This window comes from Enhydra lutris, unplaced genomic scaffold (genome assembly GCF_002288905.1).
Source record: "Enhydra lutris kenyoni isolate GAN:26980312 unplaced genomic scaffold, ASM228890v2 scaffoldscaffold19, whole genome shotgun sequence".
In the NCBI taxonomy this organism is placed as follows: domain Eukaryota; kingdom Metazoa; phylum Chordata; class Mammalia; order Carnivora; family Mustelidae; genus Enhydra; species Enhydra lutris.
Window position 1 is genome coordinate 25939582 of NW_019154103.1, and position 17785 is coordinate 25957366.

General features: G+C 38.3%; 1 protein-coding gene across 9 annotated transcripts in view; it reads left to right on the forward strand.

Annotated features, from left to right (window-relative positions):
• Positions 1 to 7193: 7193 nt before the first annotated feature.
• Positions 7194 to 17785, forward strand: part of LOC111148403 (peptidylglycine alpha-amidating monooxygenase) — a 159255-nt gene continuing 148663 nt past the window's right edge. For 2 of the 9 annotated variants that reach the window (XM_022504922.1, XM_022504924.1), the window contains exons 1-2: positions 7194 to 7550; positions 8522 to 8642. In XM_022504922.1, the coding sequence (XP_022360630.1) occupies positions 7462 to 7550; positions 8522 to 8642 (210 nt within the window). In that variant the 5' untranslated portion in view covers positions 7194 to 7461. The remainder of the gene's footprint in view (positions 7551 to 8521; positions 8643 to 17785) is intronic. The other 7 variants (XM_022504920.1, XM_022504921.1, XM_022504925.1 and 4 more) reach the window with 5 other exon arrangements.

The following is a 17785-nucleotide window of genomic DNA, read 5'->3' on the forward strand; positions in this document are numbered from 1 at the left end:
CAAGTGTGGCATCAGATTTTCTGTGTTCAGTCCCAGCTCTGTTCTTTAGGCAAATTACCTATTCCCTTTATGTCCAGTTTCCACTTTGTAAGATGGGAATGATAATGGTACAGACTTCAGTTGCTTCTGGTGGGGTTCAGTTGAGATTATTATTAGCACAGTGCCTGTCATGTAATAGTTGCTCAATAAACAGTGGTTATTATTTTATAGTAAACTGATCTTCAGACAACTTGGTGTTTTTGTACTTGAAGAAAACATCCTCTGTGAATAGAGAGAGTCTTTTTTTATGTTGAAAAATAGGAGCCAAGAGGATATTTTCTAAAGTGTACAAGCCAGGATTTGAATCTTTTCTCTACTGCTGGGTCACCAGAGCAAGTAATTTTTTTTTTTTTAAGGCTTAGAGACATCATCTATTAAATGGGAATAATAGCCTGTATGTCAAAATAATGAGTTCAGTGAGATAATATGTATAAAATCAACACCTGGCAAGTAAGTCAATAAACATTACTTGCTTTTTTGATTGTTATTTTCCCATTATTTAGAAGTTCCATATCTGCAAGTGCTTTTTGGCAATTTATGTCTCATAAGTATTTGAAGGGAATTGCATGACGTTTGATTTATAAATTAAGCTTCACCTTAATGAACCATATTACAACACTGGTTCTCAACCAAGGTGATTTTACCTTGCAGAAGACATTTGGCAATGTCTGAGACATTTTTGTTGTCACAACTGAAAGAAGTGCAACTTGAACCTAGTGGGTCAAGTCTAGAGATGCTGCTGAACATCCTGTAATGCACAGGCCAGTGCTCTCCAACGAAGAAGTATTGGGCCCAAAGTTTTGCTGGTACTGAGCTGGAGAAACCCTGCATTACAGCTATAAAACCACCATAAAATGTAGTTCATAAAGTTCTTGCCAAGAAAGGAGAGTTATTTGTTTTTTAAGACATTACCTAGCTCAGATAGAAGTTAACATGTACATTGAAATACATAGATTCACATCCAATAAAGTATTTTAAAGATTTATTTTATTTATTTGAGAGAGAGAAAGACAGCATGAGAAGGGGGAGGTCAGAGAGGAGCAGACTCCCCACCGAGCAGGGAGCCCGATATGGAACTCAATCCCAGTCCCGGGACTTCAGGGTCATGACCCAAGCCAAAGGCAGTTGCTCAACCAACTGAGCAACCCAGGTGCCCCCAATAAAGTATTTTAAAATGCATATCTGCATCTATATTTTTCTGGTTACAAAGAGTAATATAAGCTTGTAGAAGTTAAAAGACTACAAAAGCCTATCAATGGAAAGTAAAAGTTTACCTCCCCCCCATCTCCATAGAAAATCATTGGAAATACAATTGAGTTATATTTCTTGAGATTTATAAATACATGTTTATACTGTTCATAATTTGATTTCTTTTCTCTCTCTGAACAATTCGGTCCTAAAGCTGTTATGTGGAGCAGAGCAAGGTAGGCATTCAGGGAGGGCAGCCTGGCATAGGATATGGAATACAACTTGGTAAGGAGAGCATCATTGTGGTGGGTTGGTTGCCTGGCATGGGGTGTCATAGCCCAAATGAGGTAGAGAAGGCATCCGTGTGTGTGGGCAGCCCACTGTAAGATGCCAGCAAAGGCCAAGGGGAATGAAGAGCATGAAGAGAAGGGCCTGGTGTGGGATTTTGAACCCAGATGTGATAAGGGGCAAAAAAGCAAGGAAGTGCTCAAAGGATACTAGGGTATGTCAGAAGGACACAAAAGCTAGCTTAAAGAGGCCACAACTGAGACGGTTTGAGCATCAAAATAAATTAGTGTAAATAAACTGAGTTAGTATCAAATTAAAACTCATTGAATAAAATAGTTAACAGTGAGTCCATTATGATGTAATAAATAAATAAAATGAAAGTTTACTAAGAATTAGGATATTTACAAAGTCAAAAATAACTTATCCACCAAGAAAATTAAATACAAAGGGAAAAATGCTATCTTTACAGTGGAAAACCCTAGAAGACAGCACCTTAATCAAATGATTACAGTTAACATGATCAGTGATGAGACACATCAAAATTGCACACCATCTCATGAGATGCTGTTGTAACCAGCTTCCAAGAAGATGAACTTTGCCTCACGGTATTCACATACTTGGGTAGAATTTGTCCACACTAGTGGAGCTGACCTGTGTAACCATACATATTACAGAAATTATGACATGTGACTTCAGATGCTCCATGCTGAAAGACCTTGCTCAGTCTGGGGGAAGACAACTGCCATAATATTATAAGGGCTTTTAAGCAGCCCTTATAGAGAGGGCCACATAGTGAGGAGAGGTTGTTTCTGCCAAAAGCCAGCACTGACTTGCCAGCCGTGTGAGTAAGCCACTTTGCAAGCAGATCCTTCTGCCCCAGTCAAGCCTTCAGATGACTATAGCCCTTGCCAACATCTTGATTGCAATCGCATGAGAAAATCACCAAGCTAACCTGCTTCTTGTCCATATGCACAGAAATTATTTGAGGTAATATTTGTTTTCAACTACTAAGTTTTGGGGTGATTTTATATGTGGCAATGGATAACTAATACAGAAAATCGAGAAGAACACAGCATCCCTTCCGTCATATTCCTCCCGGAGATGCACAACATGAATCTAGTCCTTGTGAAACAGGAAACAAATACTGAGAGGCATTTGTGAAATAACTCACCTGTAGTCCTTTTTTTTTAATTTTGTTATTGTTATTATTATTAAAGATTTTATTTATTTATTTGACAGAGAGAGATCACAAGTAGGCAGAGAGGCAGACAGGGGGGGGGGGAAGCAGCCCCCCACTAAGCAGAGAACCTGATGTGGGACTTGATCCCAGGACCCTGAGATCATGACCTGAGCTGAAGGCAGAGGCTTAACCCACTGAGCCACCCAGGCGCCCCATCACTAGCCTGTAGTCTTAATAGAGTCAAGGTCATGAAAAGTAAAGACAGACTGAGAAACTTTCTTGGAATGTGGCGACTAGACACACGACAACTTTACACGTAACACTTGATTCTGAACTGGATTCATTTGCTATAAGGGATATTGGGATAGCTGGCAAAGTTTGGAGACTGAGGATTAGATAACAATGTGTTAATGTGAATGTTTATTTTGATGGGTGTATTGTGATCATGTAGTAGATGTACTTCAGGAAATGCATACTGAAGTATTCAGGGGTGATGGGGCTCCATGTCAGCAATTTACTCTGAAATGGTTAAAGGAAAAAATCCTTTGTAACTGTACTTGCAACATTTCTGTAAGTTTGAGATTATTTAAACATTTTTTTAATTATGGAAAAAGGAAAAGTATCTCATAGACTACAATCTTGCCTATAAAAATAGACCCATCTTGTCCCTTTTTTTTTAAAAGATTTTATTTATTTATTTATTTATTTGTCAGAGAGATAGAGAGAGAGAGAGAGAGAGAGAATAAGCAGGCAGAGGCAGAGAGAGAAGCAGGCTCCCTGCTGAGCAAGGAGCCTGATGTGGGACTCGATCCCAGAACCCTGGGATCAGTGACCCGAGCCAAAGGCAGCGGCTTAACCCACTGTGCCACCCAGGCATCCCCATGCTGTCCTTTTTTAAAAGGAAGCATAGCACTCAAGTTTTTATATCCAAAAAAAATATTTTTGCCAGTCTCCTATTGATGATCATTTAAATTGATTCTAGTTCTTTGCTATTATAAACACACAGTTCTTAGTTATTATATACAATGTCAGTAAATACCATTTTAAACACATTTATGCCTTTTTTCAATTTTTGCCCAAGAATAAATCCCTAGAGTTGAATTGCTGTGTGAATGGATATGCATCCTTTCATGAGTTTAACCGTAAGTCGTCGTAGGAAACCACATAAAATCTCCTTTAAAAAAATGAAATTTATAATTTGGGAGTTATTTTCATTGGTTTTCTCCCCCACTAGAAAGTGATCTCTATAAGACTGAGAACTTTATCTGTCTTGATTATCACCATCTCCAGCATTGATATACTCTTAGGCACTCGATAAATACTTGTTGCAAGAACAGTAATAGCAAACATATATTGTGTCTGTGGCACTGTTCTAAGGATAGGAATTCATGTACCTTTTGAAACAGCCCTGTGAGAGAGGTGGTAGGATTATTCATTTTACTTTTGAGGAAATTCAGGGGAAGGGAGGCGAAGTACTTGCCCAGTTTCAAAAGGCTATTCAGTGAGGGAGCCAGAAGTCTGGCCAGTTTTGCTCTGGTTTACAGGCTCTCAACCACTATCCTCTATCTTGGTTCTCTCTTGTTGAATGAATGAATGAATGAATGGCCAATATATTTATTTGTTTGATTAATTACAAATTTCAGCTACCTTTTTTTTTTTTTTTTCCCAAATGAAAATGGAAAGGAGTGGAATGCTTACTTCGTAAAAGCCAAGTTAGTTTTATGGTCCTCTGTACTAGGCTGTACTTACTACCTAATATTACTGTTCCTGAAATTAATATCTGTACTGGCATAAACCATACATCATTCTTGCTAAGAATTTATGGATGTGGAAACAGAATATTTGCTTTGTATTACAAATAAAATAGTAAATCTGCGTCTGCCCGGCACTTGGGCTCCTCTGCCCCTGCCCTTCTCTGAACCTGGAATATGCACTGTCTCCCACAGTGAACCCTCCAAGTGAATCCAGTGGATTCACTTCCACTGGCCACTGCTTTGACTTTTCCTTTTCCTACTCTCCTCTTGAAGGTTAAGAAGATCTTTTCTTCCTCAAAATTACCTGAATTTTTTTTATAGTATTGTAGTATAGGAATACTATATTCTAAACATACCTTATATTAATTGTGTTAAGTCCTCGTCTCCCTTAATAGATTGTATTCTTTCAGTTTTACTCATTTTATAAAACCCAACAATATTTTGAACAGAATATGAAATTATGAATCAGTTTTTTGGATGAGGGAATGGATTCTCTCAAGGAAATATATTTTGAATCTTTAAAATCCTGGAAAAAGACTACTAAGATTGGAATATTATATATTCCACAATTATCAAGAATTATAAAATCACGAAATGGTTAGCCATTGTTTTTTTCATATGGTGATTTGCATTTTGTCTAGTTTATAAGGCAGGAAGAACCAAGAAGCATAATCAGCTTTCATTTCTGTAAGACCTTTTGTTCAGTTCGTGGCTATAAATATCAACTTTGCTTCTAACCCACAACTTCAGTTCCCTTTCTTTTAGTGGGTGTTTTAGGGACATCAAAGGTAATAAAATCAATCAGAGATAAGTGGAATACTTTTTCAAAGGCTAGTGCTTAAGGATGTGTTCCTGTTAGAGAATTTTAATACCAAATTTGTTTCAAGTGTTTGTATAGAATCATATCTCCCTGCCAACTGGAAGGACTGTCCTTGAATCCTGTTCTGCATGAAATAATAAAATACAATCCTTTCTTCACATACATTAAAAAGAAGAAAATAAGAACTTCAGGGCGTGTGACATACTGTCACTAGACAGGATTCTCTTTTGTTGCAAAGGCAATAGTATAGCCTTCAGGCCAATTGTTTCTCTTCCCCCAGAAGAACTTCTTTCCTTTACCCACAGGATTCAGACAAAGCTGAAGGGTTTTGTTGCTTGAAGCTCAAACAGCAAGCCAAAGAGAAAGTTCAAACAATTATCATCAGTCTTTTAAAAATGCCATTACTTTTGTAAATTAATTGTGGTCTTTGGGTGTTGGTGAGCCTTAAGCACCCTTAGATTGGTTGGATATTCAATTATGTTTTATTTGCATTTGGTGTAAGTCATGTTTCTTCTAGAGCATTGACCATGAAGTTTTCTGATTTAACTTTAGGTTAGTTCATACTTTTTTGTTTTGTTTTCTTTTAGGTTTTTGTTTGTTTGTTTTTGTTGTTAGCATCAATATCTTGTGAATTTCAAAAGATAATTTAGAGGCTAATATATTATTGTGATGCACTTCTATGTGATCTTGCTGACTTTTGGTTTTTACTTTTATTCAGCCGGCTAATGGATTTATCTGAGATTTCCCCAAACCATGCTTATAATTAGTGATTGAAGTAAAACTTTAAGACATATTTTTCTTTGGAACTATTTCTATATTGTGAATGATACATCTTAAAATAGTATCTTCTAACTAAAAGTTAAAAACTTGATACATAGCCTGAAGTATTCGGAAAAATATTTAAGTCAAAACAAGCATATTTCAAAATTTAGCCTAGTTGAGTCTTATTTCTAAAATCCTGAGTTCTGCATGACTTCTCATATACATTAAGTTCTTGATCATACCCTTTGTAGATAGAATTTCTTTGATTCTACTGAGATTGTCCTTACCGTTTCTAATTGCATTGCATTGTAAATCTCCAAACTTTGTTCCGGAAAGAGTATCTTTTGGGAGGCATGCCTTATAAGTAAGAAATTATTACTTTGCGTATCCGATACAGGATTCTTAAATAGGCATTTACATTTCATATATCATATTAGCTGTAGATTTTTTATTTGCTTTTAAATTACCCTGCGAACTTCAGAGATTACTTGTTTGGTGATCATTCTTGACAGGGGGTATTTTTCTCCTTAAATCTGTAGCACTGTTGATGCGCGTATGTAAACATGCCTTTGTTCTCAAAGTCCTTTTCTGTTTGATTACTGTTGTAGCCAAGTGCTTTGTCTCTGTCTCTCTTATTTATTTTTTTTTCCCTCCCCTCCTTTTTCTGGTACCTTTGTCATTTGTGTGAATAACTTTGTTTACATTCAGCAAAGGCATTAAGTGCATTTTTGATGACCAAAGGGAGTGATAAAGGAAGTAAGGAGAAGAAATCCAGAGAGTGGGGTGGATGAAAGGGAAAAGGAGGGAAGAATCCGGAGAGGAAAAGGAGAGTGGGTGCAATGGAGGAAGAAAGAGCAAAAGGCAGAACAGGGGCTATGAGGGTCTGCGAGATCCTGGGGGCTGGTCATGGGGGAGGGAGACCAACAGACCAGCATTTTCCCCAGGCTTGGGCTCAGGCTTGTGAAAACTACTAATGTATTAAAGAATCTCAGCTGGGATTTGCTGAGGACAAATGCTGTAATGTGTTAGTCATCCATTATCTGCTTCTATTTTTGCAGGTTCTGGATGACTGACGCGGGTTTGTGTGATAGCCCTCCCAGTGCCTGTCATTCCTGAGGGATAAGGTCCCCGCGCGTCCAGCCCCAGCAGCACCAGGGCAGAAAGGAGCTCTGGAGGGCGGAAAGCTTCCGCGGGAGGACTGGACAGAAGTACCGCCTCCGCACGGGGTTCTGCCTGCGGCGGGTGATCCAGACCCCTCGCCTCGTCCTGCTCGCCGCTCTCGCAGGCAGATGGTGTGTGGCCGCCGCAGGACGCACGCCGCGCCCGGGCCATGAAGTAGCGGCCGCTGGCGGCGCCGCTGCCCGACCGCGGGCCCCAGCCCAGCTCCGCGCTCCCGGGTGCGCGCCCGGCGGAGCCGGAGCGGCGAGGACATGGCTGGCTTTCCGAGCCTGCTAGTTCTCCTCCTGGTTCTCCCAAGCAGCTGTTGGGGTTTCAGAAGCCCACTTTCTGTCTTTAAGAGGTGCGTGTTTGTTTGTTTGTTTGTTTGTTTGTTTGTTTGTTTTTTAAAGCAGGCGGAATGTTGTTTGGATGGCTCCTGGGCACGCTGTTGAAACCGGGATCACGTCTGCGAACCGGAGTGTTGTAGAAATGTGCCAGGTCGATTGATTTGGCCGAAACGACGTGGGGCTTTTAGCACAGTAACTTGTTGTGAAGTCCTCCTTACAGAAAAAGCCCACTGTGTTGCAGCCAGGCTGCCCTGGCTCTCAAAACTCCAATTACAAGTTGTGATTTCCAACAGGAATTCCCTCCCTCTTGGGGAGAGGTACTGTAGAGTCGTTTAGACTTGAATGCCTTCTTGTTTAAACCAGCTCAGAGAATAAAATATCAAGACAGATAAGTGATGGGGAGAAGCAGATCATGGGCTGGAAGAGCTCAGGAGAAAACACGGAGCTGTATACGCAGTCCTCATAATTACCATATGCAATATTCATGCACTTGTACATTTGTAATTCACATAGCAGTCTTTTCCAAACCCCTCCTCGTGCAATATTATTGTTGCTATTTTGTGTCTGGCTAGGGATGCTAGACACTCACAAAGTCGTTACACAGATTTTACTGAGTTATAGTTAATGTTTATGCCATTAGAAAACTGAAATGCCAACATTAATTTCTTATTTACTGATATTGTCTTTTCACTAAATAGAAAAAGTATGTATTTTGACAAGCTTTTATTGAATCGAGTTTTAAATGTAGCCTGCTTGCTTGTTTTGATCCTATTTTGTTTCCAAGTTGGTCGTATGTTACTCCTAGACTATAAACTGCAATTCTGATGTTTTAGAACATTATATAGTCATTATATCTTTTAGAGTTATCTTTGGATTTAAATCAATAATCTTTCATTTTAAGGTCTTAGAATTTTTTTTTTTCCTTCTTGTGTTGAGTTAAGATACCATTATGTTCAGGGATATTGAAATGTTCTTCTTTTTTAAGGTTTAAGGAAAGTACCAGATCATTTTCCAATGAATGTCTTGGTACCACCAGACCAGTAATTCCTATTGATTCATCAGATTTTGCCTTGGATATCCACATGCCTGGAGTTACACCTAAACAGGTGAGAGGAATTCTATATTTCATCATTCCTTATTCTGTATATGATCTATAATGAAGCAAGGAAACTGCATTTACAGCAGTGGTAAGTTTCTTTGAAAGTAGGCATTTGTTTTCAGGACTCCTTAGGTAGGGCCAGAATAATTGAATATTATAAAGAGGAGTAAATCTTTCAAAGTACATCTTTCAATTAAATTTCTTCTTTAAAAATTTACTCATATTGTTATTTGTGTTTTAAAATGGAACCTTGGAAATTTATGTTTTGAAATCCTCAGTGGACTAATGGCCTCTGTAACGCAGCATGTAATTATGGATTAAGATATGAAAAATTATTCTAATAAAGGGAAATGATATTGAACAGCTGCTTCTGAGAAACTACTTTATTTAAATGCTCTTCTACCACAGCCACAAATTGAGAAATAAGAAAAAAAAAAAAAGCGTGTGTATACTGCCAAGAATTTCCAAAACATTGCATACTTTTAAAACTTAAGAAAACTATTCATACAGGTGGTTGATTGTGAGTTTTCTTTGGTGTGATGTGCTTGTTAGAAAAGATAGATTTTGAAGAGATAATGGCAGAGCTCATACAAATGTGACCTACAGAGCATTTTGAGTAGAACTAGGTTGTTGCTAGGGCTTTCCCTATTTTAGAAGAAGCTCTAACTCACTGCTGTCAGTGTGTGCAAGGTGTTTCATTAAGCATAAAAAGGCCAGAATTAATTATGCTTTGCAGCCAGGCAGTGCAGGGATTTACGTGTGTCATTAAAAGGTAGTCTTCTCCTTTGGAGGGGCTGTGGAGATAGGGGAAGACTGAGGTGTTATAGAGCCGCAGTGGCTGATGACTCATTGCTGCAGATAACATTCTATTTTCTTTCTTTCTTTTTTTTTTTTAAAGTACTGAGAAAATAAAAGTCTTCTATTTATTGGGGAGAATTCCCTTGAAATTGACAATCAGATGCCCTAAGAAAATACACACGGTCCTTTTTGGGGGGGAACTAGGGACTGACATTCATTTATTTGAAAACCTGTGTGTAATCTAGCTATCTGTGAATAACTACTTTACCGTTGTCAGAATGACCCTCACCCCGATCCCCTGTCCATTCCCAAATGACCAGGCACATGACTTTTCTATACGTTCAGTTGTTAGTGTTCCGGCCTTTAATTCCATAGCTCTTGATTTGGTATTTAGTCAGAAGAGGTGTAATGAGATTGGGAATAGGAGAGACCAGCGCCAGTTGCTCACTTGTGAAGTGTGCTTCTTCTCATCTCTTCTCACTTTTCAAAAGCTATTTTTCACCTATATTTGCTTTACATTAAAACTGACTTTACGGGCACCTGGGTGGCTCAGTGGGTTAAGCCTCTGCTTTCAGCTCAGGTAATGATTTCAGGGTCCTGGAATCGAGCCCCACGTTGGGCTCTCTGCTCAGCAGGGAGCCTGCTTCCTCCTCTCTCTCTGTCTGCCTCTCTGCCTACTTGTGATCTCTCTCTTTCTGTCAAATGAATAAATAAAATCTTAAAAAAAAACAAAACTGACTTTATATTACTTTTTTTAAAAAATCCGCCAATTGGTCTTTAAGCACTCTTTTCCCACAGGAATATTAATATTTTCTCATATAATCATTTGTCAAGGTTCGTTATTAGTCTGTTGTTTTTTCTTCTTATTATTTTGCAGTATTATTTAATTTAACAGTAATAATAGTAGGTACCTGTGTTTGCGCCAGTACTCTCAGAAAGAGTTCCTAGAGGAATTGATTATTTAAAAAAATGTAGAGTAGCTCAGTTTCCATAAAATAAAATGTGTTTACTCTTTTTTATAATCTTATAATTATCAAAATAACTCCATAGCAAAAAGACTGCATATGAAGTTACCACTTGTTCTTTTCCGCCATCTGCGTGCAGTTTTGCCTCATGCAGTGGACACCTGCTGGTCGCCTTCCCAGCAGACCGTTCCTCATGGCTCCTTCTCTTTAAACCACGTGGTTTCCAGGATTTTTCTAGCCAGGATCTGGAAGTGGAGCCCATGGATGTGGATTAGCAAATCATTGCCCTCCACCTCCCCTGCCACACCAACTGGTTCAGAAGAAGGTGTGTGACCTAAGCTAGTTCAATTAAATCTTGGGACTTTTGCTGGGAATGTGTTTTTCTGTTGCCTGCGAGCACAGGGCACATTGTCCTCAGATCTGCTGCGTTCATGAGGGCAGCCACGCCTGCGGATAAAACTAATACCACAGAAGGTGGTGCAGAGACACTGAAAGAACTGATGTTCTTGGTGACCTTGCTACATAGGGAGTTTTCATTTATGTTAGGCTTTTTGTTTCAACCAGGTTGAGTCGGGTTTTCTTTGCCTTGTGACTCAAACTACCTAACTGGCTAAGTGATTCCGTTGTTGTGCCTCGTCAGCTCAGAACTGGTTGTTGAATGTTTCTTCCGCTTTCTCCCGTCACGAAAATGCCATGACTGTTTACTGATTTGATCCGGCCAACCTATACCTCGTAAAACTTCATGAGAAATGAAAGTTACACTCCTTACTGAGTATAGCCAGGAAGAGATGGATGCGGAAATCCATTTCTCTCCTGAACTTGGGGTTTTGGGTGGTGAGGAAGATGCGGAGCTGTGGTAGTGTGAGGGCTCCTGGTAAAGAAAATATTCTTTTTGTAAAATGCAGATGAAACTAAATTTAACACAGACTCTTAAGAGGAACAGAGATTACAAGGCTAGAAAAGAAAAACGAAACATATTAGAGGAAAGAAATGAAAGATAGAAGGGAATTAAAATAGTTGGCTCTCCTCTAACCCTCCCTCTCCCCAAATCTAAGAGAATGGAATGATCAAGGACAAATATATAAGGCAAAAGAAAAAATAACTATAATTGGAAAAACAACACATTAAAAAAGCATGGAGGTCTTGCTGTTGAAACAGGAAAATTGAAAAATACCCTTATTCTGGACTAGTATTTTCTTTTTATTCAGAAAAACGTAGGCAATGTATATAAACTTCCAATTTAATTTAGATTTAGAGAAAGAGCAACAAAAGAGATTAAAATGCTATACACGTCCCCTTCCCCAAACTAAGGAAGTAATATTATCCATTTACCAATGGAGAAGCTAATAGCAAAGAAAATTCCATGATTATTAGAAAGAAGGGTCACCAGACCCTTGTCTTGTTTACTTAGCTGCCTCATGTTAGTTTTTCCCACTTCCTTTTTTGAAAGTTTGGGATTGGTGTTGTTTCAGAGGCTGCATGTCCCATTCCCTGGTTGTATTTGCTTGTGTGATTCACCCCTTGATTCATCGGCGAGGCTCAATTATGTGAATTAAACAATATAGAAATATTAAAGGGATCGTGTAAACTGCAAATTAAAGTCACATGTAGTTCATTGCTAATTGTTTACATTTAAATCATGACACTTCCTCTTTATTTTTTTACTGAAACTTATGTAATGCCAATTAGGGAGGATATGATTGAACTAGGAACAGTGTTTTCCTCTGTGAGAATAATCTAAACATCACAAATCTGGGTTCAGAACTGCAAATACACATCCACCGGGGTTTTTTTTTGTTTTTTTTTTCTCTCTCTCTATTGAAAATGAGACACAGAAAGGGGACTTTTTATTTTTGATTATTTCTTGATATTTTTATATCAGTATGATACTTGAAAGAAAATATTTTAAAAAGTTAACTACAGGGGGCATGGAGTAATTGGATGATGGGCATTAAGGAGCACACTTGAGAGAGTGAGCACTGGGTGTTCTATGCAACTGATGAATCACTGATTTCTACCTCTGGTACTAATAATACACTCTAGGTGAATTAATTGAATTTAAATAAGATAAAATAAAAAGTAACTACAATCCAAGAGACTCCCTTATGATTACCTATTTTCTCAATAAGATTTAGAGTTATTATGGGTATTAAGGAGGGCAGGTGTTGTGATGGACACTGAGTGTTATATGTAATTAATGAATCGTTGAACACTACAAAAAACTTATGATGTACTATATGCTGTCTGACTGAACATAATAAAAAAAATTAAAAAGAGAAAGAGAAGTCCAAAAAAAAAAAAGATTAAGAGTTCTTTTTGTTTTGTTTTCTAATAAATTTTTTTAAAGTAGAAAATATATTTATTGAGTACTCATTATATAACAGTATATTAGGTACTTTATAAGCATTGTCTTGTTAATTCTCATAAAAATTTTGTGTTTAGGGTAGTAATGTTCCCCCCCCCCTTTTTTTTAAAATTTATTTGACAGAGAGAGATCACAAGTAGGCAGAGAGGCAGGCAGAGAGAGAGAGGAGGAGGAAGCAGGCTCCCCACTGAGCGGAGAGCCTGACATGGGGCTTGATCCCAGGACCCTGGGATCAGGACCCGAGCTGAAGGCAGAGGCTTTAATCCACTGAACCACCCAGGTGCCCCCTCATTTTTTTTAATGTGAGATATTGAAACTCGGGGAGATTAAATAGCCTGTTGATAATGAAATAGCCAGTAAATAAAAGAACACAGGTTTATATACAGATTTATTTGAATCTGAGACCATGTTTACTTCATAATTCTGTGCTGCAAACCTGTTAATGGTTTATAGGTATTTTCTAGAGAATGTTTCTATATGCATTTTTATGTGTGCATATGTGTATGTACACACACATATATTTTTTATTACACATATGTTATAAAATAAGAGCTTCCTTTTGTTATATAAATTAAATATAGATTACTGGATCCATCCTAAACCCTTGAATGACTTTTTTCTTATATTTTTCTTCTGTCCATCTAGAAAGAAATGTTACTCATCTGAGTTCTGATAAAGTATTTCTGATCACCTGGCTCTTAAAAAACACCTTGTAATCAGCCTCATTCAGTTTAACACAATTTTGATGTATCTCTAAATCTAAATGGAGATTGGCAAATTATTTCTTGAAGTGTCAGATAGTAAATATTTTCAGCTTGCCAGCCGTACGGCCCCAGTCGTAATTGCTATAGTTAGAAAGTAGCCCTAGATAATATGTAAATGAATGGCTTGACTATGTTCCAGTAAAAAAATGTATTTACTCAAACAGGCAGCCACGCATGAGCTGTAGTTTCCTGATCCCTGATTGGAAACCATTGCATATGCCAGTTAGGCTAATAAATGGATTTAACCTTTGATATCTCATGCACTCGGTTTTCTGACTTACAGAAAATGAAGAATAAAAATACTGATGTGAGGTGAACAGTGCTGTGACCTTTGTTCCTTAGTTACCTATTTAGTTTTCATGAGTTAAAGGGTCATACACAGGAGTTTTCTTGTTTGGGATATTGTCTTTCTGTCTTCTCCATCTCCGTGAATAGTAGTAATCCCTGTTATATGGTTCCTCTAAGCCAAATACACTGGAGTTTTTCTTGGTTTCTCTTTCTCATGCCATGGACGATATGCCAGCAACTCCTGTTGGTTCTCCCTTCCAATATATCCAGAAACCAGTCCTTTCTGACCACACCCATCTTTCCTACTCTGGCCCAGACACCATTCTCTCTTTCCTGAATTATTACAGTAGCTCTCCTAACTGGTCTCCTTACACCCTTTAATCCTAGAGTCTGTGCTCCATCTGGCAAACATTGTGCAATATCATTCTGCAGAATATTATGCAATAAGTGAAAGACTGAGATACGTCTACTTGTGTTGCCCTAGAAGTATTATCACTGTGTGTAAAGGGAGAGAAGGAGACTATTGTCAGATGCAGAGGGAGATCCCATCTTCATAAAAATAAATAATAACAAAACACTATATAGGTGTGTGTCTGGTTATATATTTTTGTATAGGCATGGAGGAAGTTAGAAGGAGGCACGTTAAGCTGTAAACGCAGGTTCCCTTGGAGAGTTAGCGATGAAGGAGGATGACAGCAAATTTTTTTTTATCAAGGCTGTTTTGTTGTTAAAAAGATCATTTATTATTTTGTAATTGTTAAAAATTAATAAGGAAGTAAACAAGCAGTATCAACAACAAAAAGAATACAAAACAACAACAAAAAAAGATCTACCTTTCTGATATAAATCCTAATGTTCTAGAGATCTCTAGAGAGGTTTTCCACACAATGCCTCTAATTGATAAATTTTTAATTCCTTTTCCCCTGCTTTGCAACAGTGCTATTAAGAGAGCCTGATTAATTAAAGAATTTAGGAAATTGGTACACGTTTAGAAACAAATAGAGCCAGATTTGTAGGGTGGCATTCTTCTATTTTAGTTGGTCTGAAGATGTTTGCGGAAGGCAACCATGCATATCTTTCCGCATTTGCAAGAAAAGTGATTCTCTTTGCACTTATTAGCCACCAGAAAAATCCTCTTTGTTTCACTTATTTTCAGATTTATGTAGTCTGAATTAATATTTCAATAACCCTATTCAAGAGGAGCATTTGGAACCATTCCATGTGAATGTTGCATTCTTTAAGCAAAAGTGCAGAACACACTCTTTCCAGACACCGATTGCTTTTCACAGATAATGTATTCTACTTAATCATATATAAGGGACACATCTAAGGTACACATTAAAGGAATAGCTTTGTCTTCACAGGTAGAAGTCACCTCATCCAACAAACCTCAGTGCATTTTTAAAGAGGAAGGTATATAAAAATAGCCAGCACATTTCTGGTGTGCATTGTGTCGTGGTCCCACCCTCAGTAATCCACGATTAAATGAAAACATTTGCCATGGCAACATCGATTTACAAAGGGCAAATGATGTTTCTGAGAGATTGGAGTATTTCTTTCAGAGATCGCAGATGCGTACACAGTTAACACTTTAACACCCTTACTAAATATTTTTATATACAACTGCAAAAGCCTTACGTGATTATTTTTGCATGTTTTCATTCAGAAATAGAACCCCAAACAAAACCATAAACTATCAACAAAAACTGACATCAAGTTAAATACAAGCTGGAAAATACCACTAAAACATTTCAGCTTTCACTGTTTGTGGAAATCAAAATTATTGCATGTGGTTGGCTGGACTGAACTATGGTTAAATCATTTGCTTTCGGGGCGCCTGGGTGGCTCAGTGGATTAAAGCCTCTGCCTTCAGCTCAGGTCATGGTCCCAGGGTCCTGGGATCGAGCCCCACATGGGGCTCTCTGCTCAGCGGGGAGCCTGCTTCCTCCTCTCTCTCTCTGTCTGCCTCTCTGCCTACTTGTGATCTCTCTCTGTCCAATAAATAAATAAATCTTAAAAAAAAAAAAATCATTTGCTTTCAACCGAATGAGCATTTTGCCATGAAAATGCAAAGTATCGGTTTACCTCCCTTTCTATAACTGATGTTATTAGTTATCATATTTAGCTTCCCCATTTTGGACATATTAAAATATTAATTTTATCTCCTTAATGTATTTTTCATAAATGCTAAGGCGGTTTTCACAGATGTTTTATGTTGTGGTTTCATCCACTTGCCTCGGAATTTGAAGGCAGACACCGGAGGTGTGAGCAGGAAGGTGCATTGGGAGCCTGGGTAAATGCAAGTATTACAGAGGTGGCTGGAGTGGGGTCAGATAAGTTTAGAAGTTAACAAACAGTCTCTATTGTTCTTCTGCTGTCATAACCATTCCGTAATACAAAGTGGGGGGGGGGAGAAAAAAACAACAACTGTGTTCAGAGGTGAGGAAATTAAGTTCCTGCCCTAACTAGCTCAGAGCTGAGGGTAAAAAAATTCATCTTACTCAACATGAATTCTTTGACTCGGCCAGAGATATATACTATTCTGTATTCTACCTATCATTTATTTAATCAGCACAGCGAGCTTGGGTCTAGAAGCCCACGGCTGTTAGGCGTCAAGGGACTTTGAGTCCCTCAATCAGTTATGGCAAGAGTCAGTTGAGATCAACAAGGTATTTCGTACAGTTACTGCCCACAGTATTCCCTTTTCACTTTGGTCTGTGATGACCTGAAAGCCTTCTACAACAGCCAGAGATTTGAAGCACCACTGAAGCAAATAAAAGCCAAATCTAGCACTTCTGTTAATGCTTTCAAGTCTGCTGCTGGTGAGAGACTCCACGTTTATCCGAAGACGTGTATCATTTATTTCCACTTGCATTCCTTCCTCCGCATGTGTTCCCCAAGATTCAAAAATGTCAATTGTCTAAAACAAGTTTACAAATACATGATTCCAGGGGCGCCTGGGTGGCTCAGTGGGTTAAAGCCTCTGCCTTCAGCTCAGGTCATGATCCCGGGGTCCTGGGATCGAGCCCAGCATCGGGTGCTCTGCTCAGCGGGGAGCCTGCTTCCTCCCCTCTCTCTGTCTGCTTGTGATTTCTGTCTGTGAAATAAATAAATAAAATCTTTAAAAACAAAAAACAAACAAAAAAAACAAATACATGATTCCAAGGTAGTTTCCTTGCCTTTAAAAAGAGTAAACCTTCAAGAACCCATTTATTGTGGTTAGGAAGTTTATAGAGAACAGAAATATGCCAACCTGGGGCACACTCTCTTACGAAGGAGAACGTTAGTTAAAGAATGGTCTTGTCACTTGATTGTGGTAGTCAGTTCAGGAAATCATTGACGATGATTTTTTTCTTTGAGGTGTGTTCACATCTACTAGTGAAATCCAAAGATACCGACATGTATATATTAGTAGAATTAATTCGGATGTATATGAAAATCTTTCAAGTAATTTTGAAATGTAAACAAGATTGAAATGACTTTTCGAATTCTTTCCTTTCTAAATGTCAGTCTGCCAGACCGTTTCTCCCCCAGGCTTTTATAAAATAATGCTCTGTAACCATTGTGATAGCAGTATATGGCAGTCATTTTTATACCTAAATTATTGTATATTGCAATGAAAAATTGCCTTGATAGCTAGCCTTCTTTACAAAAGTACTTCTGTGGATCACGGGCAGAAGTCTGAATTCCATCTGCATAGTCATCGCTCGAGGAACAAATCTCCGTTTCATGTCCATTTGTTGAAGTATTATCCCCACTTCTGCCTTTCTCGAGATGTACTGTCCAGAAAGTATGTTCCTTGAGAGAAAAGACTTGTCCATCTTGTTCATTCTTGTAGCCCCTGGGGCTAAAACAATGTAAAGTGTCCAATAAAGATTAGTTGAATAATTTTTTTTCAAAAGGGAAGGAAGTTACCCTCGTACTAGGAATATTCCCTGCTCCTCCCCAATACCCCCAAACACACACACAC